General features: G+C 44.5%; 1 protein-coding gene across 1 annotated transcript; it reads right to left on the reverse strand.

Moving 5' to 3' along the window:
* Positions 1 to 18,329: 18,329 nt before the first annotated feature.
* Positions 18,330 to 18,911, reverse strand: LOC126766714 (keratin-associated protein 5-4-like). Its single transcript, XM_050484442.1, has one exon. It carries the CDS (start codon positions 18,909 to 18,911, stop codon positions 18,330 to 18,332), a length of 582 nt encoding a protein of 193 aa, XP_050340399.1.
* Positions 18,912 to 24,128: the final 5,217 nt, after the last annotated feature.

Raw genomic sequence — 24,128 nt, forward strand, 5'->3', positions numbered from 1 at the left:
TACGGAGTTGTTGACGAGTGATCTCAGAGAGCAGGAGTGCAAGTCGAGAAGAAAATCGTTCGGCTGTCTGTTGTGATTGCAGCTTTTCGACGTCGAACCTTCGTTGTGTTTGTTGGCGTGCGTTTTTGGTGCACAGAGGCGGATGCGAATCTTGGGTGCAACAAGATATTGGTCCGAGTCGATGTTAGGACCTGGGAGCGTAAGCACGTCTAGAACACTGGAGACGTGTATTCCGTCTATAACAACATGGTCGATCTGGTTGGTAGTTTTTCGATCCGGAGACAGCCAGGTAGCTTGATGAATCTTCTTATGCTGGAATCTAGTACCACAGATAACCATATTTCGGGCCCAGGCGAAGTCAATCAGCCTCAACCCATTAGGGGTTGTTTCGTCGTGGAGGCTTAATTTACCGACCGTAGTGCCAAATAAACTTTCTTTGCCCACCCTGACGTTAAAGTCGCTAAGCACGATTTTGACATCGTGGCGGCGGCAGCTCTCATAAGCGCGCTCCAAGCGCTCATAGAAGGCATCTTTGGTCACATCGTCCTTCTCTTCCGTCGAGGCATGGGCGCAAATCAGTAATATGTTGAAGAACCTCGGTTTGATGCGGATTGTGGCTAGACGTTCATTCACCGGAGTGAATGATAGTACTCGGCGACGGAGTCTCTCTCCCACCACGAATCCAACACCAAACTTGCGCTCCTTTATATGGCTACTGTGCTAAATGCCACAAGGACTCGTCTAAGTCCTTGTCCCGTCCATCGCATTTCTTGGACGGCGGTGATGTCAGCCATCACAGCAACCAGCTGGGCAGCGGCACCTTCCCAATTAAGAGATCAGACCTTCCAGGTGCATGCCCTCAATTCGTAGTCCTTATTTCGTTTGTCATGGTCGTCATCAAAAGGGGCTGACTCATCCGAGGCTTGTTGATTCCTTTCATTGGTGTTGTTTTTTACGTGGCGGGTCCCAAACCCAGCGTACAACACTATATAGGGAATATTTCGCCTTCTCACTTTAGATCGCCTTCAAACGGATGTTCTTAGGCTTCCCAGTGGATACTTGACCAAAGACCGAAAGTCGTGAGCTGCTTGAGCCATATGTAAACGAATCGTTTCTGGCCACTCCCAAGTGAATGGCGATCAGAGAACTTTCCTCACTTGCGTGAACTTCTACACATGACCATCCTTCACTAAGTTATTATATCTACTTGTGAACTTAAAAAGTCAAATTTATTTTTCTAAAGTAAGTATACATATATCGAATGTAGATATATTTAAGAATATTCTTCGAGAATTTGAATTCGATGAGACAAATAATATCAGCGAAATGAGCGTATTCTTAAAAAATTTTTAACTTATGTATGTAGTGTCATATAGTGATATAGTGAGATCGCTCATGGACTACTATATGTGGTCTATTGTGAAGCCATAGAAATACAGAACTCCTGTGTTCGTCCAAACGTGGGACACTCAAGAAGGAAGTGTTGAGTTGTTTCCACTTGGATTTCTTCCATACAACCTCAGCTGATGGCGTCTGGTAAATTACCAGCCTTATAGCATGAACTTTGCACTGAACTGTTAAAACCCCCTAAACGAGGGAGAGGACAGTGTTACCGAGGGAAAAGAGATTATTAGATCCTTTGCTATCGATCTTGGACCAAAAGGATTTTACTACAGCGCATATACTGATGGTGGCCCTATGCTGACAGCGATTTCGTGAAGCCCGCCTGTCTAGTAGTAGAACACAAGGAGATACGGGAGCATCGCTCTGCTTCCCTTCGACTTATAGCGGTTCTAGGGTACTCTCTTTGCTGGCTCATCAGCTTTACCGAAACCAGTCAGATAAGTTCAACTGACTGACAGTCATCTTATACATGGATATTCTGTTTTTTGAAGTAATGCCAGATAGAAGTTCAGTTAAATTTGAGTTGATGGTCAAGCGATTTAATATCTAAATCTGATACTCATCAAGAACCTTGAACTCTGAAGCTCTTAGATAAGCCGAATTCCATATAAGTCTGGGGAGAAGCAAAGAATGTGTTCCAGTATCTCTCATGCTTATCCGGCTTGATAAGACGGTTAGGCACACCTTGACCAATCCTGAACGCACTGTTAATGAGTTCAAGGCTAGTATCCCTGCCCTTCTATCTGAGTTGATGGTCACTTCTCTGAAGGAGGCTGGACTCAGTAGCAGTAAATCTACTGCTACCTCTTCATTAAGGAATCCAGGATTTTAAAAGTCTGATAGCAACTTTCGAAGCCATACACCTTCCGGCGATGTTTACGGGCACCATATGAAAAATGGCGTTAAGTGCCATGGTTGGATTGGACTTTAGGGCATCACATATGCTAATGATCCCACCAGTTGAATGTTCTCGAGTTTCTTAACAAGTATTGTCTTTTCTAGAAACCTCCACCACATAAAGACCCCATAGAACAGCGGTTCCCATACTTATTTTGTCTACCGCCCACTTTGAGAATAAATATTTTTTTAGCGCCCCCATTTTTTCACCTATTTAAAAACCACTAAAACTCCAAATTAATTATTGTGACCTATATATGTATATATATTAACGGAGAATTCTAAACGAAACTTTTACTATAACCAGCAACTTGAAACCTGAGCGCAGTAGGTAACATACAACGGCGCTTAGGTCTCAAGTTAATTCTTACGGGGTCCATCTGCCAATAAGAATGATTATTGAAACACAACTTTATAGTATTAAAACAGAGAATCTTTTATTAAAAATAAAACTAAAATAATCGATCCATATATAAAAACTAATGTGAAGGATGAATCTGATGCTGTTTAATAAGTTTGTTAATATCAGGTTCCAATTTACACGTTCGGTAACAAGCAAACGATTTCTATTTTTAGTAAGCAGTGTTGTCACAGCACTAAATCCACGTTCACACAAATATGACGATGAGAATGCTATCAAGAATCGTTGAACGATTGACCACAATCCAGGGTACAATTGCAAAATCGGTTTTTGTAGCCAAAATTCTTGGTAACCATTTTTGCACTTGATTTTTATTTCCTCGTTTGTTGTCAATTCTATAAGTTCTTCTTCCAGCTGAGTTGCTGTGTTGACATCTGAAAACGGATCCAACACCCAGTCTGGTATTTCCAAGTTCAAAATGTCCTGGTATCGTTCGGTGAAGTCAATGTGGAGGTTTTCCAAATGTTGGCAGTAGGCAAACAATTCGTCGTTACTGCATGATACTGATAAATTCGGAAAATTGTGAAACTCACGTCTGCCCAGATAGCCAACGAACTTCAGTATGAAACAACAAACGATTGAAATCCTCGTCATTAGTAACACAAAGCTGATTAAATAATCTATCATTCAAAGAGCTGTTGCGGATTTTATTGACTGCTTTGATGACATATTGCAGTGATTGAAATAGTTTTTCCCTTAAGTTTGTAGCAACTAAATGTTGTCTATGAATAACGCAATGTACACCAAGGACATCTGAAATTTTATTTTTTAAGTACGCTATGAAGCCTTTAAGGCACCCTGTCATAGCCGGAGTGCCATCCGTAGCAATTGAAATAATATTTTTCAAAAGAATCTCTTTCTCATCGCAAAAATTTTCCAATATATTGAATATGGTTTTGCCTTTTATATCGGTCTCTAAGTTTCGATCGCACAATGATTCTTCAATGTTTTCAGCCATTTCATCGATTCGTCTTTGCACAGAATTATTACTCAAGGGAATTTTTCGGATAATATCTGCGGCCGGTTTATGAATCACGGTAGTTATTACTTCATTTATTGCTGGCAATATTAACTCTTCTCCGATGTTACGTGGTTTGCCTTTTTGAGCAATTAATAAAGAGATATTGTACGAAGCTCGAAGTCCGTCGTCATCTTGTTTAGCAGCCGCCGAAAATAGTTTTGCTACACTTGGCTGAGTATTATGCTTCTTCTCTAGGTCTTGAAAATATGCTACATTCTTGTCACTCTTATCTGGACGCATTTTATTCAAATGATCTTGCAGTCTTGAAGGCACAACGGCGACGATGGGTTTGTGGGATTTTCAATGAATCCGATTTTAATGTATTCCGCACAGTATTGCCGTCTCTTCTTTTTTACTTCCGACATTGTTTTGCTTTGAGAAATACGTTTAACTTCGCGAGTAGTGTAAAAGAGGCGTAAGTAATGCTCATCTATTGCGCGCAAAACCACAAATGAATATAAAATAAATATTACATTGTTGCTTAAGCACAATTATTATATAGTAGTCCAAAAATATGAATTCTTATTTTTCCTAGAAATACATTCGTAAAAAAATGATCTTTCTCCTTTTTTTATTATCTTATTTTTCCCAGAAATACATTTGTAAGAAAGGATAAGGATCCTTTTTTTTATTTTCCACATAAAAGATTTAAGGAGTTCAAAAGCTCAAAATGTGCGCTACATCAGCTACCTACCCGACGTCATTTCGCAAGTGATAAAATAAATTATTCAAGAGCTCAAAGCATGCGCTACATCAGCTCGAACCTACCTACCCTACACCTTTGCGCAAATGATTATATTATGATAGCAAAAGCCCATATACAGATTTGGCAATGGCAATAGCAATACGTTTGACAGTTAGTATTCTATAAATTCCATCCTGTCGAGATGCCCCGTTATGAAACGGAGGGACCAATTGACATGATTTTAATTTTTTCTATATTCTATAAAATATGACAGATATATGAACTACGCGGAGAGAAATATTGAACCGAGTTTGAGCAATCTTTTAATTCATATTAGTTGATGTTCACAAGTTGTTGTTGAGAGACGAGAGCTCATGCAGTCGTTGTCTAAGAGGCCTCCTAGCTAAATAAAATTACAAATAACCCCCCAGATCTCTACACAACGCCCCCATTTTTTTTCTGGGTCTCTTACCGCCCCCCTTGACACCTGCAGCGCCCATAAGGGGGCGTTATCGCCCACTTTGTGAAACACTGCCATAGAACATAAAGAGTTTATATATGGTATCGTAGAGCCAGAGAAACACTTTCGGTGAGAGACCCCACCTTTTGCCAGTTGCTTCTCTACAGCAGTATAAGGCAACCGATGCCTTGTTTGCTCTCTGATCGATATTCGGCTTCCTTGATATCGTTCTATCCAGGATGAGCCCCAGATTTTTCACTGTATCCGCCGATTGCAGACAAGCTTCTCCCATTTTGCAGCAGCAGGATCTTGTATCTTCGGTTTTATTTCGGGTTGATGGCGAAACCACTTCCGACTGCGCAATTTTTTACGATGCTGAGATACCCTTGCGTAAACTAGTACACGTTACTCAGAAGGTGAAGAAAGTTCCCCGAAACGGCTGACTCATCGACTTAAAATTTTCGGACGGACTTCTTCTTAATTGGCGTAGACACCGCTTACGCGATTATAGCCGAGTTAACAACAGCGCGCCAGTCGTTTCTTCTTTTCGCTACGTGGCGCCAATTGGAAATACCAAACGTAGCCAGGTCCTTCTCCACTTGGTCCTTCAAACGGAGTGGAGGTCTTCCTCTTTCTCTGCTTCCCACGGCGGGTACAGCGTCGAATACTTTCAGAGCTGAAGTGTTTTCGTTCATTCGGATAACATGACCTATCCAGCGTAGCCGCTGACTCTTAATTCGCTGAACTATGTCAATGTCGTCATATATCTCGTACAGCTCATCGTTCCATCGAATGCTATATTCGCCAATGCCAACGCGCAAAGGACCATAAATCTTTCGCAGAATTTTTCTCTCGAAAACTCGCAACGTCGACTCATCAGTTGCTGTCATCGCCCAGGCTCTGCACCATACAGCAGGACAAGAATTATGAGTGACTTATAAAGTTTGGTTTTTGTTCGTCGAGAGAGGACTTTGCTTATCAATTGCCTACTCAGTCCGAGTAGCACCTGTTGGCAAGAGTTATCCCGCGTTGGGTTTCCAGGCTGACATTGTTGGTGGTGTTTACGCTGGTTCCAGGATAGACGAAATTATCTACGACTTCAAAGTTATGACTGTCAACAGTGACGTGGGAGCCTCGAGAGTGCGACGACATACGCCAGCAGCTGTACACTCTTATAAAATATTGTACCTGCTCGATTAAGTTCTGCAGCTCGGATCATTTTCTCTAGCAGCAGGTTGAAGAAGTCGCACGATAGGGAGTCGCCCTGTCTGAAACCTCGTTTGGTATCGAACGGCTCGGAGAGGTCCTTCCCGATTCTGACGGAGCTTTTGGTGTTTCTCAACGTCAGTTTACACAGCCGTATTAGTTTTGCGGGGATACCAAATTCAGACATCGCGGCATAAATGCACCTTCTTTTCGTGCTGTCGAAAGCAGCTTTGAAATCGACGAAGAGGTGGTGTGTGTCGATTCTCTTTTCACGGGTCTTTCGGACGAACTGTTTAGTTATATTTGTCAGGTAATGAAAAGTAATCATAATTTAATTTTTCATTTTTCGATTTGAGGTAATTTTAAACAGAAACATCCTTCCAGGCACCATTTCTTTGATATCTTCCTGGATATCGACTACAGGAGGTTAGGTTAGATTCTACTCACTGGCAGTCACCCCATACAATGACATTCTGTTTTTTGTAGTAATGCCAGATAGAAGTTCAGTTAAATTTGAGCTGATGATCAAGCGACTTAATATCTAAATGTGATACTTATCAAGAACCTTGAACTCTGAAACTCTTAAATAAGCCGGATTCCATATAAGTCTGGGGAGAAGCAAATGATGTGTTCCAGTATCTCTAATGCTTACTTCCCTGCTTTTTATGCATGCTTTGTCATTACTCGTGGTCATCCGGATCACATATCCAAAATTACTCTCAGGGTCTTGGAAAGCTTCCAAATTTCTAACTCAACCCCGTTGTGCCTTATGGGTTTCTACAGTATCCGTCTCATTGGCATGTACGTCTAGGTTGGCCGATATCGCCCATCGGTGCTTGACCCATAGAGGATTGTTCAATACGTTACTGGTTGTATCTACCAAGTTTCCAGTTATTTGTATAGTATAGTATATGTATTATATATATTACTAGCACATCCGACAGACGTTGTCCTGTACACACGCCCTTAATCCGAAAGTTTCAATCTTTTTTACAATAAGCTGTAATAATCTGAACCCTTTTGATGAAAATTATTACAATATCTAACCTCATTACAGGTACATTTATCACAATTCAACCAATCCATAGCGTGTGAGTATGTGTATACTGTATGAGTGAAATGAAATCTAGAAGCTGTGTTAGTAAAAATGTTAAGTCGTTTTAACTAAAGGTGAAAAAACTTAAAACTTATAACATATATTTTTTGTAATTTACATAAATTTAGATTATCTTATGCCATTGGATGTACAATATTTTTAGTTAATCCTTGAGGCGTATAAACAAACAAATTCGAAGGTTTTTGAACTCTGGAACATGCAACATAAAATTGACTGTATTTCTCTTACGGGTTTCCTGGCGTTGCATCGGTGTTTGACCTGACAACAGTAAATTTTTAATTTCATGCCAGTTTGGATTACAGGTCAATGTGATAAAAAGATTTGGTCGGCCGTATGCACGTACGTAAGTCATAGCATCTAGCAAATGACGCGGACTGCCAATGTATGATGATGGGAGGATATACGCAGTACCGATGTTGTTGATGTTATTTCTTGCATCTACGTTACCGATTATGGCATCACGCAAATTAATGTACTCCTTAGTACGAAATTGTGCTTAATGAAATTTTATATATCGTAACCTCAAACTTTCGATTTTTACATACATATCTACAATGTCTTCATGCATCGGCGAATGTTGTTGTCTTTATTAGCACAAATCATCAACCGTTATGCATAGAAGTTCATAGCACTAACTGTCTTCATCAGTTCTTCACCTGCAAATGAATATATTTATGAGATAAACATAAATTATTGACTTAAAGAAATTGTTTGTTTAGTATTAAAATGATATCCATTTTTTCCTTCCCAAAATATCAAGGGATACTGCAAAGCATCGTAAGAACGATGATTGTCTTGAATTATTTGCATCGTATCTCTGCGTTGTATGCGTATGTCTCGACGTTCACATGGGTGACAAGCCATAACAACTGCAACTTTAATAACAATTGGAACATTACACCTGCTTCCGAGCTCTGCATAGGGCACTTTGTCTGCTTTAATGACAATGACGTAGTTGTCGTTTTGCAGTCTGTTAAAAAGGGTTTTAAACAATTGTACCAATTGGTTTTTCAAAAACGTTTCCAAAATGTACACAATTTTTCGTTCCTCCATCTGCGTAAGCGCAGCGTATGTGTAATGTAAATAGACGATCTTGAACCAATTGCGCGTTCCGAGTACGTCGAACAATATATCTTTCTCTTCCAAGAAGACGTGGTATTTTTCTGTAAAAATAAGAAACTATTAAATAATACGCAACAAATATGAGTTACTTATTGAAGATGAAATTTTAATTAACTAACTAAAAAGATTTATCTTGCAACCAGTTGCTACAGAGTATTATAGTTGTCTGGTTGTCATTACTTTGGCCACGTCACCTCTCCTTCCGGGTCAGCTGAGGATGAGACGCAAGCTATATGGAAACATTTACAAGACAATTCAGTTGATGTGGAACATATAGAAGTTGTCGGTGCTGACGGCACCAACACGAACACAGGTTGGAAAGGAGGAAACATTCGGAAACTAGAAGAAAGCATAGGTAGGCCATTACAGTGGGTTGTTCGTCTTCTGCATTTCAACGAACTTCCATTTCGTGCTCTTTTCGAACACATAGATGATGTCTCAAAGAGTCCAAATACATGCTCTGGCGACATAGGTAAACTGCTCCCTGATTGTGAGAAGTTGCCTGTTGTCAAATTTGAAAGTTTTCCATCCTGCCAATTTCCTTCTGAGGTTATTAATCCGACCCAACTTAGCACAGACCAAGCTTATCTCTATAAAATATCAGAAGATGTTATTTCCGGTCAATGTTTCTTAGATTTAGCGTCGATGCATCCAGGTAACATGTGCAAATCTCGCTGGCTCACCTGTGCAAATAGAATTCCGAGATTATGCATTCCTACTGACAAACCAACAAAAGAAATAAAGATTTTGTTCAAGTACATACTTACAGTTTACTCACCTTTGTGGTTCTCAATAAGATTCAACAGTTCAATCAAAGATGGCTCGCGCCATCTCTATGCTGCAATTCAAAGGTCGAGATACTTACCTGCTAAACTGCGCAGGTTGTCGATTCATCCATTCAACAGAATGCTTTCTTTGCTCTTGGTTGGCCCTTGACCGTCTTCTGGCAGCCAGAGAAGCAGAGTCTGACACTGTAAATGGAAGGGTTAGATGTATTAAAGTGCCAAAGCTGAATTTCAGAGCTAATAATTATTACGATATGATTAACTGGAAGGCTATTACCTTGACTGTTCCACCAGTTCTTTGTTCAGTTTCTAACGAAGAACTCATAAAAGGGCTGTCGGGAGACACTGCAGAGGTATGGAAATTTTGTGAATTCCCCTCTCACACCGTGGCAGGCGAGAGAACCGTCAAACTGGTGACAGAGGCATCTTCTAAAGTTATTGGCCCCCAATCTCGTGATCGTTTTATACGCTCTACACTGAAATCTAGGCAACAAGTGCCAAAGTTTAGTACAAAACCTGATTTTATCAATTAATTTGACACAGATTAAGACTTAAACAAGCCTGACATATGGTTGGTTGGTTGGGTTGGGCTTGGGAGGAACCCGAAGAGCAGCCACCTCCACGCGATGGGTTCTGGGTGACCAATACAGGTTAGTTGAGAGCTGCAACAATTTTCACCTTGCGCTGTGGCGCGCCGCCTTTTCGCTCGTATCTCGGGAACGGTTCGTCCTACGGCCATGATCACATATCCCATTTCGGTAGCAAATGACGTGACAAATAACTTTTGTTTTATACATTTTGCCATGAGATGCGTATTTCAGGCGCTAGGTAGACAATTTCACGATTTTAGGCGAATTTCCGAAATTTCAAGGTCGGAGTTGGGGTTGAAGATGCAATCCGATCTCAAAACAAAAAGTTGCATTGGAATCAGGAAGTACTAAGGCAACTTTTCCGCACTATTAGAAATCCCGAATCGAAAAAAGTCCAGAATCGACCCACCCTATTATACACCCACCTCTGTTTTTACACGGTAGATACGTTCCTCAGAAATCCGTGTAAAAAAAACCGTGTAAAAAAAGAGGCGTTTGCTATATAAAAATGGGAGATACGTTCCATGTTATCTGAAAACCATGTAAGATGAAATAAAGAACTATATTTACTTCGAAAAATCGTTTAAAATTTTTAAAACTATGAAGTTTCAGATATGCATACAAATTGTATGTTCATAAGGCATTTTATTGAGCATTAAAACTTAAAATGCATAACTCATACAGGTAAAAAATTAGTAGATTAAGCAAAAAACAAAATAAATCTGTTAATCCAGAATTAAAATCAGAAAAATTAGAATAGAAATAAAGAAAATTATTTACATAGCTACATAATTATTCGTCGCTACTTGATAACAAGCGCAATTGGTTGCGACGAACTGAACTAAAGTCGGTATCATCGCTGGAGATATCCATTTCAGCAATGTAAATATCATGCGAACAAAATGTATAGGTAAGAGTTTCCGAATAAGGAGATTTCCCGGTTACTACTATGTATCTTCATTTCAGCAATGGTGCTAAGTGGGGTAAAAACAAACATAATTACAAGACAGTGATTTTAAAACCGTACTAGATTAAACATTTTTTACAAAAAAAAAAAATTTCAACCGTGTACCTTCAAATCCGTGTAAAAGGAAAGCGTTTAAAAAAGAGTGGGGTTTATATAAAAGATCAGGATGACGAGAAAAGTTGTAATACGGATGACTGGCTGTCAGTGCAAGACGTAACATGAGTAAAAATTTAGTTATTTCGATAAAACTTGGTATGTGAGTTCCTTAGTTTCCCAATCGCACCTGAGGGAAAATTGTTTTTAAAAAAACAACCAAACTTGCTGAGTACAAATCTTATGAGTATTGCTATCTACAGTATGAAAATGGATGAAATCGGAGTATAACCCTGCTCACTCCCCATATAACGGTACTGTTAAAAACTAGTAAAATTTCGATAAATCAATAACTAAATATGCCAATACCGAGATGGTATGAGAGAGCCTTATGAAACTCTATGTGAAAATTGGATGACTGGCGTGGCACCGTCCACTTTTTGGTGAAATCCCATATCTAGGGACCCGACTCACCGATTTCAACAAAACTTGGTATGTGACATTCTTTTCATATTTCTATGTCATGTTGTGAAAATGAGCGAATTCGAACAAAAATCGTGCTTACTTTCCATATAGCATACATTTAAATTCCACTTGATTATTTTACTTTCCAGTACAGAAATCAAGAAACAATTAATAAAATTGGATTAAACTTTGAACTAATAATTAATTTTTGTTTGAAAATATCGGTCAATGTCTAAGATATATAATTGAAATTCACGGACAATCCTTCTCTTATAATGGTTAGTCTGTATGTCAAAAATTAGTTGAATCGAATCAATACTTACCTTAACTCTCATTAACCTAACACAAAGATAATCGAACTTCCGGGTGACTTTGTACCGCATATATTAGCCAATATGTGAGTTATCTCAATGAAAGTAAGATAGCTTGTTTTATTCATAACAGTGTATCTTTGTGCCGAAAATAGATAAATTTGAGCGAATACTTGTATTTTTCAGGATTTTCGAACATGCGGCTATCTTTACTATATATGATTAGTTTTTTAGTAAGAGACAGGTTAGTAGCATGTCCATACTACCTCAACTTCCATATGCTACATATAAGGGTTTTCGTGTTTCTAAGAAACCTTATGTGTCTGTCAGTATAGGAGTTATATATAGTGTATGAATATTTAAAATTGCTTGGATTTCGATCCTCAGGTTGACGTTTTACACCATAAAGTATTTCCCTGGCTTTGATTCATGTAAGTTGCAAGAGTATAATATATTCGGTTTCACCCGACCTTAGCCATTCTTTTCTTTTACGAGATATTATTATACTTTATAATTTGCTTTGCGCTCAGCAGCATTGACAGCAAACAAATACACAACTACGCGTAGGCATGTGTGTTTGCTCGCTTTGACAGGACAGAAATCGATTTACAGCGAAAGCCATAGGCATTCAACATATGTATTCATATCTAACTACATATACGCTATAGGTATGAGTCTTAGATACATATAAACAAAATATACTTAAACATACTTATATACGTTCATACCAATCATCCTACTTGTGCATGTATGTAAGTGTGAACGTGTCACTTGCAAATATCAATCATATTTCCTCCTTATAACCTAATACAATTTATTATGTATAACAACAACAAAAGCAACAACCAAATAATTTTGCACGTTAATAAATTTCAATCAATATTCTCAAGTGTCGCTTAAGCTGCATTTGTTTACCTAGATACATATTGTATGTTAATAAATGTACAGTCTTGTTGTCAAATAGAGGATTCTAGTGGCGATGTAACCCACAAGAATTCCAAACAATACTGAAGAAAAATGACATGGCAGCTTAACACGACTCAAGCGTGATCTGTCAAAAAACCTATTGAAAAAAGTACCTCTACTTGAATTAAAAGTTATATATAAAAGCGCCACAAATAAACTGTTTACAATAGTTTGCTTACAGACTTACACTGCGTTACGCTCGGATATAAACAGTAGGTATTTCCATCATAAAAAACAACCATTAACCTGTATGTTCTAAGGTAAGCTTTGTTGACATTTTTCTCAGCAGCGCTCTTTTAGGCCACATGGTTAGTAGTAAACCTGTACAATTGGCCTGCATCGAGAATTTTACAACCGCTATGGAATATATAATATTATTGTTTTACTTGATAATACATTTTTTAACAATATTTTTATAGCCTTCCCACCATAGCACTTCAACACATGCTCATTCATTAAGGACTTCAATGGGCGCTCTGTGCGCTTCCATTAAGGCAGTTTGACATAAATTTTCGCAAATAGGTGTATGCTTATATGCGTATGCAATTTCTAGCTGTTGTTTTTTACTTCGTTCACTTTTTCAAAGCAAGAGCATAATTTTCACTGCCATATAAATTCTCTACACATATGGCCATGAGTTGCGCTCGGGTCATGAAGCGGCAAGTGAAGCCTGAATTATGACACCCAACGCGTATGTTAAATGCAATTTGGAGAATTTATTAGTTACATTAGTGTTCACATGCGCGGCTAGAAGAAGTCTGGCGCTGGAGGTTTTGCTGTAAATAAGTACGCCGTACTCGCACCTATTTATGACCTCTATCACCTATTCGTTATGTTATCATACATAAAAGAGGGCGCCGAATTATGCAAAATCTGTAGATACATATGTTACATCCGGTTGTGGTTCCATTCAGTCTGCATTCCGCTAAAATTGCCACAATGGTTAAAATGAATTAAGACTACAAAGTTGAATCGTTAGTTAAAAAGGGAGATGCACGAGCGCAGGCCGCAGGCGGACGCACTTGGGCAGGGTGGTTACAAAATTAAGTCTTATCCAGACTTGGCATGTTTCTCTATGATCCTTTTCCTTCAAACAACCCTTGAAGGAGGAGAATGGTCTAGGACAGATTTAGGGAATTGTATTTCCAGCTGCCCTCGCGCATTCTGATGACGGTCATAACCGAGAAGCCCATCTTCGCGGTCAACGTCCGGTGTGTTTTACGTGGGCACCTGCTGACGACAGCCTTACTCCACGGCGCTCAAAAGCACAGCGGATCAAATCAATGCGTTGATCAGCGCCCTGAGAATGCAAAGCATTTTCAGTACCAATTGGCAGTGTGGAATGGACACACTAACCACCTTGGTAGGGTCCGAGGCCCATCTAAAACCTCTGCCTTGCTTTGGGTCCGGCACCCGGTTGCAATGCAACTCCACATTCAACTGACAAAGTCAGTTCTTCCCGCGATTTGGGTTTCAACCACAACCACCACGATACTCCCCGAGGGGCCAGTCTGCACGAGCAGGTTGGAGCGAACTCCAAGGGCTCCTGCTCCCCGTGGTACCAGAATTAAGTCTCCGGTCAGACCTCGTAGCCGAAACTACTAACAGTTGAGCTTCCATACGGCTCTGGACTGGTGGCCAGGGGTTGGACCCCATACACACATCACTTACACACCCCAATCATACAGAAACTAACCCTAACTTCCAGCTAACCGCCTTCGCCGCTTAAATAATTCACGCGCAAACGACCCTAACTGTTCGGTATTCCGACTAGTGGAGATCACACCACTAACATCTAATCGTCCATCCGTCCAGCTAATCCCCATACCACCCAGATCCCTAATGTCCGAGTACATCGGGCACTCCGCAATTAAATGCGACCAGTTTTCTAAAACTGCCCCACAAAAACACCCGACGTATCCGATAGGTGCCTCCGATGTAAAAATGCATTCAGAGGCCCATGCCCCGTAAGCAGGAAACCCAGACTCAGAACAAAATCTGAAGTCTGGGTTATCCACAACGAACCCCACGTCCCGAATGTACTCGTACGTCACTCGGCCGTTAGGACTATTGTCCCAACGTTCTTGCCACCTACACCTAACCCTATCATCTAGGAGCCTCTTGCTCCCTAGATATCCCTCCCTCTCCACATCATCGTCAGAAATCCAGTCATTCCGCAGCAATGACACACTCAAGCCCCTTCTTAACCTGAATGCAACAGCACGCTGTATGACAATCAGGTCAAGAGGGGGTGCACCTAACAAGACCTGCATCGCATCCGTAGAGACGGTGCGACATACAGGCAAACATGCAAGCATCATGCAACGCTGGATTGAGAGGAGTTTTTGAGACCCCCAGACAGTCGTGGCTGTCTCCCACCATACAGGGGCTCCATAAGTGGCACAGGCCACAAACAAGCCACGATATATGGTGCGGACAGCACGACGTCCGAGACCCCAATCGCTCCTCAAAATCCGTCGTATTTTGCCTACAGTTGCCTGCAGTCGCTCCTTTACACTCGCCAAGTGTGGAGTAAAACACATCCTTTCACTCATGGTCAGTCCCAGATATTTGACTTGCGTCACATATCTGATGCTGACCCCGTTCACACGGACAATCGGTGGACGACCCGATGACAATCTACCTTTCAGCAGCATTGCCACCGTTTTGTCCATCGATATGTCGACCCCCACACCTAAACCCCAAGAATTAACGATCTCTAAGAGATCTCCTCCCGCCCGTTCTAGCTCAGACCTCGAGCGACCTTCGACCATAAGAAGAAGGTCGTCCGCATACGCACAACATTTACAGAGTGGCTCGAGCTGCCCAAGCAGAGTGTCCATCATAAGGTTCCAAATATATGGACCACAGATGGAACCCTGCGGGCAGCCTCGAACAACTCCGATCTCCACACTCCCATTCATGCCGACAAGAGAGGCCTTTCTGTCCGAAAAATAACTCCGCCAAAGAGAAATTTCCGGACAGCCAAGCTCCTCCAGCCGTTGCACCACTCGATCCCAGCTTAGGTAATCGACGCCCCCTTGAAGTCAACAAATATGCCGAGGACATATTTGTTGACATTCTCCCTAACGACACTCTGAACGTAGAACCACGCATCCTCTATACTGCGTCCTTTCCTGAACCCAAACTGCCTATCCGACCACATACCCCGCGTTAGCTCCTGAAGCCGTTCCACCATGACCCTTTCCAGCACTTTTCCAAGTACTGGAAGGAGACTGATGCCCCGATAAGATCGAGGATCGCTCCTGACCTTATCAGGGGACTTCAGAAGAGGAACAACCCTAGCACTTTTCCACTCGCGTGGAAAGTATCCCTCCCAGACGCACTTATTATAAATGGCCTCCAGGTATTCCGGAATGAACTTCCATAAGCTTTTACACATCTCTCCGTTCAAACCATCAAAACCTGGGGACCGTTTAGACCTAACCAGGCCAAAGGCGTACCCCAACTCCCCATCATCTAATGGAGGGACTGGCACCTCTTGTGCTTGAGGTACCAGCACCTCCGACCTAGGAAAGAACGCACCTAACAGAACCCCCGCACACTCTCTCCACGACGACAACAGAGTGTCACCGACGCGAAGAGAGGTAATATCCTCCCTCCTACGACCCCGGCAGATCCTATAGACCTGACCCCAGGGGTCGTTCCTATTCTCTCTCACAAAACTCCTCCACTCTTCCTCTTTACTTTTCACCAGCATCTCCTTATATTCCCTATCCGCACAACTAAATTCATACCTAAGCTGGGACAGCCTATCAGAATTGGACCGCCGGGCGCGTTGAAACTTTCGCCTCAATCGCCTGACAGTCCTCCTCTTCAAGGTTAACTCATGCGTCCACCATTTAATTTTACTAAGTCTGGAACACTCATACCTACCAAAAACCCTATCATTAACCCCCCACACTACCTCATATAGACGAGCAATCTGCTCGTCAACCCCCAACTCCTCAAACTCTCTAAGCGGTATGCTAAATACCGCTTCCCTAACCGAGAGTCCATATTGGTTCCAGTCAGTACCAGCGGTACGCCATCGCCGCAATGGACTCTCATAAGGCAAGGGAGGGGATTGAGGGGTAACCATAATTTGAATCAAATTATGGTCACTCAATCCCCACCCTCCCCTAACCTCCCATCTAACGCTGAAAGCCCTACTTGCTGCCTCATTCATAAGCGTCACGTCAATGTCACTTACGCCCCCAGGCCCATCAAACGTATACCATTCACTCGGCTCATTCAAAATGTGGAGGCTTTTAGCCACCACCCATTCGCTTAATGCCTCGCCTCGACTGTGGCTTTGGTATCCAGACGAATGCCGGGATACCTTACTAAACCACATCGAGGACGAGGCATTCGCATCCAGCCCTAGGATAAATGGACTGCTACTCGCAAGTAGTAGCAGCTTATCCATGTAGCCCAGGTAGGGCTCTAGGGGCTCGCTATATTTACAATATAAACTAGCGACAATCATCCTACCGAACTCCCCTTCTATCGCTACACATATACCCAGTTGTGAAGAATCCACAACTACGCAATCGTAGTGTGGATTATTCACAACTATTGCAGCGTTAGCTCTAAGGTCAGTGAAGACCTTAAAACCCCCAGGAAGACCCCGAACCACACCATTGGTGGCGTAGGGCTCCTGGAGTAGAGCAATACTGCACCCACCCTCAACCATGCAATCCCCCAACTCACACATTACGGCATAAGAGCCCTGACAGTTGAGCTGGATAATCCCTCCCATCAGTGTCTGGCGAGGGCGCGCTCAACAAGGCCACAATATATAGGGCAGACAGCTGACATCATCAGATGCCCAGCTGGTCTACCCTTAAACTCACAGTTGCGACAATGGGGTGCATTGACGCAACTGGCAGCTTTGTGGCCTTCTTGACCGCACCTCCGACAGACATCTGCTTTGGCCCTACACTCAGCCACCCGATGATCAAATCCCATACACCGGAAGCAGCCAGCGACGGGGCTATCCGGTCGCACCCGGAAGTAGAACCACTTTATGTAGCACCGACCCTTCTCCAAGAGGGCGGACATCAACTTGTCCGTACCCTCCAGGACGACGTTGGTGCTACCGTCAGCGGCCACCTTCCAGGGACGACTGACCATCCTCACGTCAGTCCTCTGGGACGCCGGGCTGAAATCCTGGAGGTTCAGCCGGAGTAGATCCTCCATGAATTCCTCATGGGAGATCTCCGTATGGACCCCCTGGACCACCACCCGACGACCCAACTTCCGGTTGACAGAGACGTCCAACCCCACCTCCCCTAATTTTTTGTTATTCGCAACTCTCTCTCTCAAGAACAGAGGGAGTGCGAATAACCGCCCCACCACCCTTAATTGGTCTAACATCATGGACCCTCACATCAAGTGAGGGACCCACTTCTTTGACCACCTTCTTTATAACCTCCTTAGAGGAAGTTGCAGGCCCCTTACTCCTCACCACGACCGACCAGGTCTCCACAGGCTTCGGCGTCACCGGTGTGATCGCATCCAGCACAGGTGCAGGAGGCGGAGGCATCGGTGCCGACGGAGCCGGCATTGACCTGCTCGGCGTCGAGTGGTGGCCCCTGCAACTTCCCCTAAGGGCATCTACCTGACCGCGAAGATGGGCATTTTCGGTAATTACCGTCATCAGGAGCGCCTCATACTTTGAGGCAAGCTCCAACAGCCCCTTCGCGGTCCCTGCATCAAAACACTTGGCCTCGAATACTAGCTCGTTAAGCTCCCCCGTAATCCGTTTGGCAGCCGCAACATGGCTGACTGCCCCACCCCCAACAACCAAAGATCCCCTAGACCGAACCCGCGTTCCCTCTTTTTGCACTCGAGATACGAGTGCCTGCATTGAAACGCCCCCTCGCGACGCCCACTCCTTTGCCCACCGTACCAGCCGGATGGGCCACGCTTCCACTACCGCTCCCCACGTCACTGCGCGACGACCCCATACACGCAATCGCTTTCTCGGTGGTGGCCATGGCACTCCCACCACAACACCCGCTCCCTCCCTCGACACCCCCTACGTTACGCGGCGACCCAGCACGCGTAACCGCCTTCTCAGCGGAGGCCACGTTGGCACTCCCGCCACAACTCCCGCTCCCTCCCTCTGTACCCCCTACGTTACGCGGCGACCCAGCACGCGTAACCACCTTCTCGACGGAGGCCACGGTGGCACTCCCGCCACAGCTCTCGCTCCCTCCCTCGCTTCCGTTCTCCTTACGCGGCGACCCCAAACGCGCCTTACTCCGCGGTGGAGACTTTACCGTTCCCGTCGTTTCCCCCTCGCCGCCCGACGTGGAGTCATCCACGACTGTGGAAGCGGCGGATTCTCCGCTTCCAGCGAGGGCCTTCGTCCTCCTCTTCCGTCCAGGAGGCATCTCGCTTCCCAACTTACCCTTCAGTCGGACTGATCCGCTGGCGTCTCCCTGCGGGGAGGGAGATAAGAATATTCCCGCGGTAAGGCATGCCTGTCGTATGAGGCGACTAAAATCCAAATGCACTATGTCCGACATTCGCATGTCTGGTTTATTGAATGTCGGCATGGTGAGAGATGTCAGAAAAGTGCTATATTGAAATACTATCAAATTCATTGAATGGGTTTGCGATTATATAACAAACACAAAAATGAAAGGGATAACAAAAAAATCATACAGTCGGGTTCTTAAGAATTCCTCGGAATTTTTGGGGGCTCGACTGGCAGTAGCTTAAGCGCAAGCTTGGGCTACAGGTCACACCAAAGACTAAAACATGGTACCACGGGGAGCAGCCGCCCCTGAAGTTCGCTTCAGTCTGCTCATTGGGTCTTGGCCCTTTGGGGAGATTCGTGGTGGCTGTGGTTTACACCTAAATGCAGGAAGGGCAATTGTCCAATGTGGAGTCGCACTGCGGCCGGGTGCCGGACCCAGAGTACGGCAGAGGTTTTAGATGGGCCTCGAACCCGACCAAGGTGGCTAGGGTGTTTCCTTTGGTTTTCACCCGAACCGATTGGAACCAAAGTGTATGTGTGTGGGGCGGCACTCATACCTTGGTTTCTTCCAGAGTGTAGTGTTGTGCATGCACTTACACTTTGGGGCGCTGATCAACGCATTAATTTGATCTATGTGCTACTAGCAATAGATAGCACCGTGGATTTGAGCCTTCGCAGGCAGATACCCACGTAAAACACATTGACAGTTGTCCCTATCTACTACCACGGGGAGCAGGAGCCCTTGGAGTTCGCTCCAACCTGCTCGTGCGGACTGGCCCATCGGGGAGTATCGTGGTGGTTGTGGAGCGGGAAGAACTGACTTTGTCAGTTGAATGTGGAGTTGCATTGCAACCGGGTGCCGGACCCAAAGCACGGCAGAGGTTTTAGATGGGCCTCGAACCCTACCAAGGTGGTTAGTGTGTCCATTCCACACTGCCAATTGGTACTGAAAATGCTTTGCATTCTCAGGGCGCTGATCAACGCATTGATTTGATCCGCTGTGCTTTTGAGCGCCGTGGAGTAAGGCTGTCGTCAGCAGGTGCCCACGTAAAACACACCGGACGTTGATCCGCTGGCGTACCACTAGCGTAGACGGTTCACGGACAGAAAGACTCTGGAGCAGCTGCTCTCCAGGTGCGTGCGTCTGAACGCGCTGAAAAGTGCAACCCACGCAAGGGCCCGCTCAATAACAGCGAATAACTCGTGCTCGCGGTGGCACAGCCCACAACCCCAACCAGTGGTCGGACTAAGGCCACTCAATTGGCCGCCGGCCGGACAAAGTCCCCGTAACGGTCCGGAGCCGACCGATGTGGCGCTGTACCGAATCGCACCGTGGGCTTAAACGGCAACGCTGTTACGACCGTTGGTCCTTACAGGAGTCGCAATCTCCAACGCTGGACAGACGCTTGCACCCTTAGGGCAATCCTGTCCAGACTCTTCTGACACCGAACCAACTAACCGCCAGATGCTCAGCACAGAACTACTGGCAGGCAGTTCCAGTCAGCAAGAGTACCAACAACACGGAGCTACACTGGAACCGTGCGAAGCTTCCGCCAATAACAACAACGTGGATGACCACGTTGTCCGTATAAACAATAGTAATAATTAAATTACTTACCGCTATAATTACGAGTTGGCACACAAAAATTGCACAAAATTGCGCAAAAAATATGTATCCGCACAAAACACTCGCGGTCACCGACCCTCTCAACTCGCGATCGCACAAACAATTTAACCGCAAGCAACGTCACGCGCCAGGCAATAACGGTGCCAGCAAAACTGCATAAACAAACGACCGCACAAAAGGAAATCGAGAAAAATCACCGAAAAACACTAGGAAAAAATATTGCAACGATGCGCACGCACGTCTATCCGCGTCGACAGTCAACTAACGAATGATCTTCGCGGTCAAGTGGACGCTCTTAAAGGAAGTAGCGGGAGGAGTTGCGGGAGGCACTCCTCGACGCCGAGCAGGTCAACGCCGGCTCCGTCGGCACTCCCTCTCTCCAAGAGAGGGAGAGACTGGCGAATAACAAGAAATTCGGGGAGGTGGGGTTGGACGTCTCTGTCAACCGGAAGTTGCGTCGTCAGGGGTCCAGGGGGTCCATACGGAGATCCCCCATGAGGAATTCATGGAGAAACTACTCCGGCTGAACCTACAATGTTTCGGCTCGGCGTCCCAGAGGTCGGACGTAAGGATGGTCAGTCGTCCCTGGAAGGTGACCGCTAACGGTAGCACCAATGTCGTCCTGGAGGGTATGGACAAGATAATGTCCGCCCTCCTGGAGGCAGGTAGGTGCTACATAAAGTGGTTTTCGTTCAGGGTGCGACCGAATAGCCTCGTCGCTTGCTGCTTCCGTTGCATGGGATTTGATCATCGGGTGGCTGAGTGTAGGGCTAAAGCAGATGTCTGCCGGAGGTGCGGTTAAGAAGGCCACAAAGCTGCCAGTTGCGTCAATGCACCATATTGCATTGTTTATATATTGTGGCATTGTTGAGTGCGTCCTCGTCAGACACTGATGGGTGGGATCATCCAGTTTAACTGTCAGGGCTCTTATGCCGTGATGTGCGAGTTGGGGGTTGCATGGTTGGGGGCGGGGTATTACTCTACTCCACGAGCCCCTTGCCACCAATGGTGTGGTTCGGGGTCTTCCTGGGGGTTTTAAGGTCTTCACTGACCTTAGAGCTAACGCTGCAATAGTTGTGAATAATCCACACTACGATTGCGTAGATTCTTCACAACTGGGTATATGTGTAGCGATAGAAGGGGAGTTCGGTAGGATGATTGTAGCTAGTTTATGTTGTAAATATAGCGAGCCCCTAGAGCCCTGCCTGGGCCACATGAATAAGCTACCACTACTTGCGAGTAGTAGCCCATTTATCCTAGGGCTGGATGCGAATGCCTCGTCCTCGATGTGGTTTAGTAAGGTATTCCGGCATTCGTCTGGATACCAAAGCCACAGTCGAGGCAAGGCATTAAGCGAATCGAATGGGTGGTGGCTAATAAGCCTCACATTTTGAATGAGCCGAGCGAATGGTATACGTTTGATGGGCCTGAGGGCGTAAGACCGACATTGACGTAACGCTTATGAATGAGGCAGCAAGTAGGGCTTTCAGCGTTAGATGGGAGGTTAGGGAGGGTGGGGATTGAGTGATCATAATTTGATTCAAATTATGGTTACCCCTCAATCCCCTCCCTCCTTATGAGAGTCCATTGCGGCGATGGCGTACCACTGGTACTGACTGGAACCAATATGGACTCTCGGTTAGGGAAGCGGTATCCGGTATACCGCTTAGAGAATTTGAGGAGTTGGGGGTGGACGAGCAAATTGCTCGTCTATATGAGGTAGTTTGGGGATTAAATGATAAGATACTTAGGAGGTGTGAAAACTATAAGACTAGTAAAATTAAATGGTGGCCGCGTGAGTTAACCTTGAAGAGGAGGACTGTCAGGCGATTGAGGCGAAAGTTTCAACGCGTCCGACGGTCCAATTCTGATAGGCTGTCCCAGCTTAGGTATGAATTTAGTTGTGCAGTTAGGGAATATAAGGAGTTGCTGGTGAAAAGTAAAGAGGAAGAGTGGAGGAGTTTTGTGAGAGAGAATAGGAACGACCCCTGGGGTCAGGTCTATAGGATCTGCCGGGGTCGTAGGAGGGAGGATGTCACCTCTCTTCGCGTCGGTGACACTCTGTTATCGTCGTGGAGAGAGTGTGCGGGGGTTCTGTTAGGTGCGTTCTTTCCTAGGTCGGAGGTGCAGGTACCTCAAGCACAAGAGGTGCCTGTCCCTCCATTAGATGATGGGGAGTTGGGTTACGCCTTTGGCCTAGTTAGGTCTAAACGGTCCCCAGGTTTTGATGGTTTGAACGGAGAGATGTGTAAAAGCTTATGGAAGTTCATTCCGGAATACCTGGAGGCCATTTATGATAAGTGCGTCTGGGAGGGATACTTTCCACGCGAGTGGAAAAGTGCTAGGGTTGTTCCTCTCCTGAAGTCCCCTGATAAGGTCAGGAGCGATCCTCGATCTTATCGAGGCATCAGTCTCCTTCCAGTACTTGGAAAAGTGCTGGAAAGAGTCATGGTGGAACGGCTTCAGGAGCTAACGCGGGGTACGTGGTCGGATTGGCAGTATGGGTTCAGGAAAGGATGCGGTATAGAAGATGCTTGGATGTATGTTCAGAATGTCGTTAGGGAGAATGTCAACAAATATGTCCTCGGCATATTTGTTGACTTCAAAGGGGCGTTTGATTACCTAAGCTGGGATCAAGTGGTGCAACGGCTGGAGGAGCTTGGCTGTCCGGAAATTACTCTTTGGCGGAGTTATTTTTCGGACAGAAAGGCCTCTCTTGTCGGCATGAATGGGAGTGTGGAGATTGGAGTTGTTCGAGGCTGCCCGCAGGGTTCCATCTGTGGTCCATATATTTGGAACCTTATGATGGACACTCTGCTTGGGCAGCTCGAGCCACTCTGTAAGGGTTGTGCGTATGCGGATAACCTTCTTCTTATGGTCGAAGGTCGCTCGCGGTCTGAACTAGAGCGGGCGGGAGGAGATCTCTTAGAGATCGTGAAAACTTGGGGTATAGGTGTGGGGGTGAACACATCGAGGACTGATGGACGATTAGATGTCAGTGGTGTGATTCCACTAGTCGGAATACCAAACAGTTAGGGTCGATTACGCGAGTTGCGTCGTCAAACGACTCCACCACTTTCAAACTTGTCGATATACCAAAAAAGACAAGTATTTTCTAAATATCTATTCCTATTCCTCTAAAATGTAAGTTGAATCTTCAGATTCAACTACATACATACATATTAAATTGCAAAATACATAAATAAGGAAATATTCATAAGCAAGCATTAAATTCCTTTAAAAATGAAATCAAATGCCACTGTTATTATTCGATATGTTTATTTAAGATATGCCGGGTCGTTGATGCTGAGGAATGTCAAATCAGCACAACGGCTCCAGGTAAATTTAGCAAATAAGATTTTTATAAAGAATCAAATTATTATTCATAAACTGGACGGCAAGCCGCACAGTACGGTAAATTAGCCGGAGTTTTATTATTCAAACGAAAGATATGTAATTTCCGATAAATTACATATCATACCGCAATTCGCGTGAATTATG

The sequence above is a fragment of the Bactrocera neohumeralis genome, unplaced genomic scaffold (genome assembly GCF_024586455.1).
Source record: "Bactrocera neohumeralis isolate Rockhampton unplaced genomic scaffold, APGP_CSIRO_Bneo_wtdbg2-racon-allhic-juicebox.fasta_v2 ctg2225, whole genome shotgun sequence".
Lineage (NCBI taxonomy): Eukaryota > Metazoa > Arthropoda > Insecta > Diptera > Tephritidae > Bactrocera > Bactrocera neohumeralis.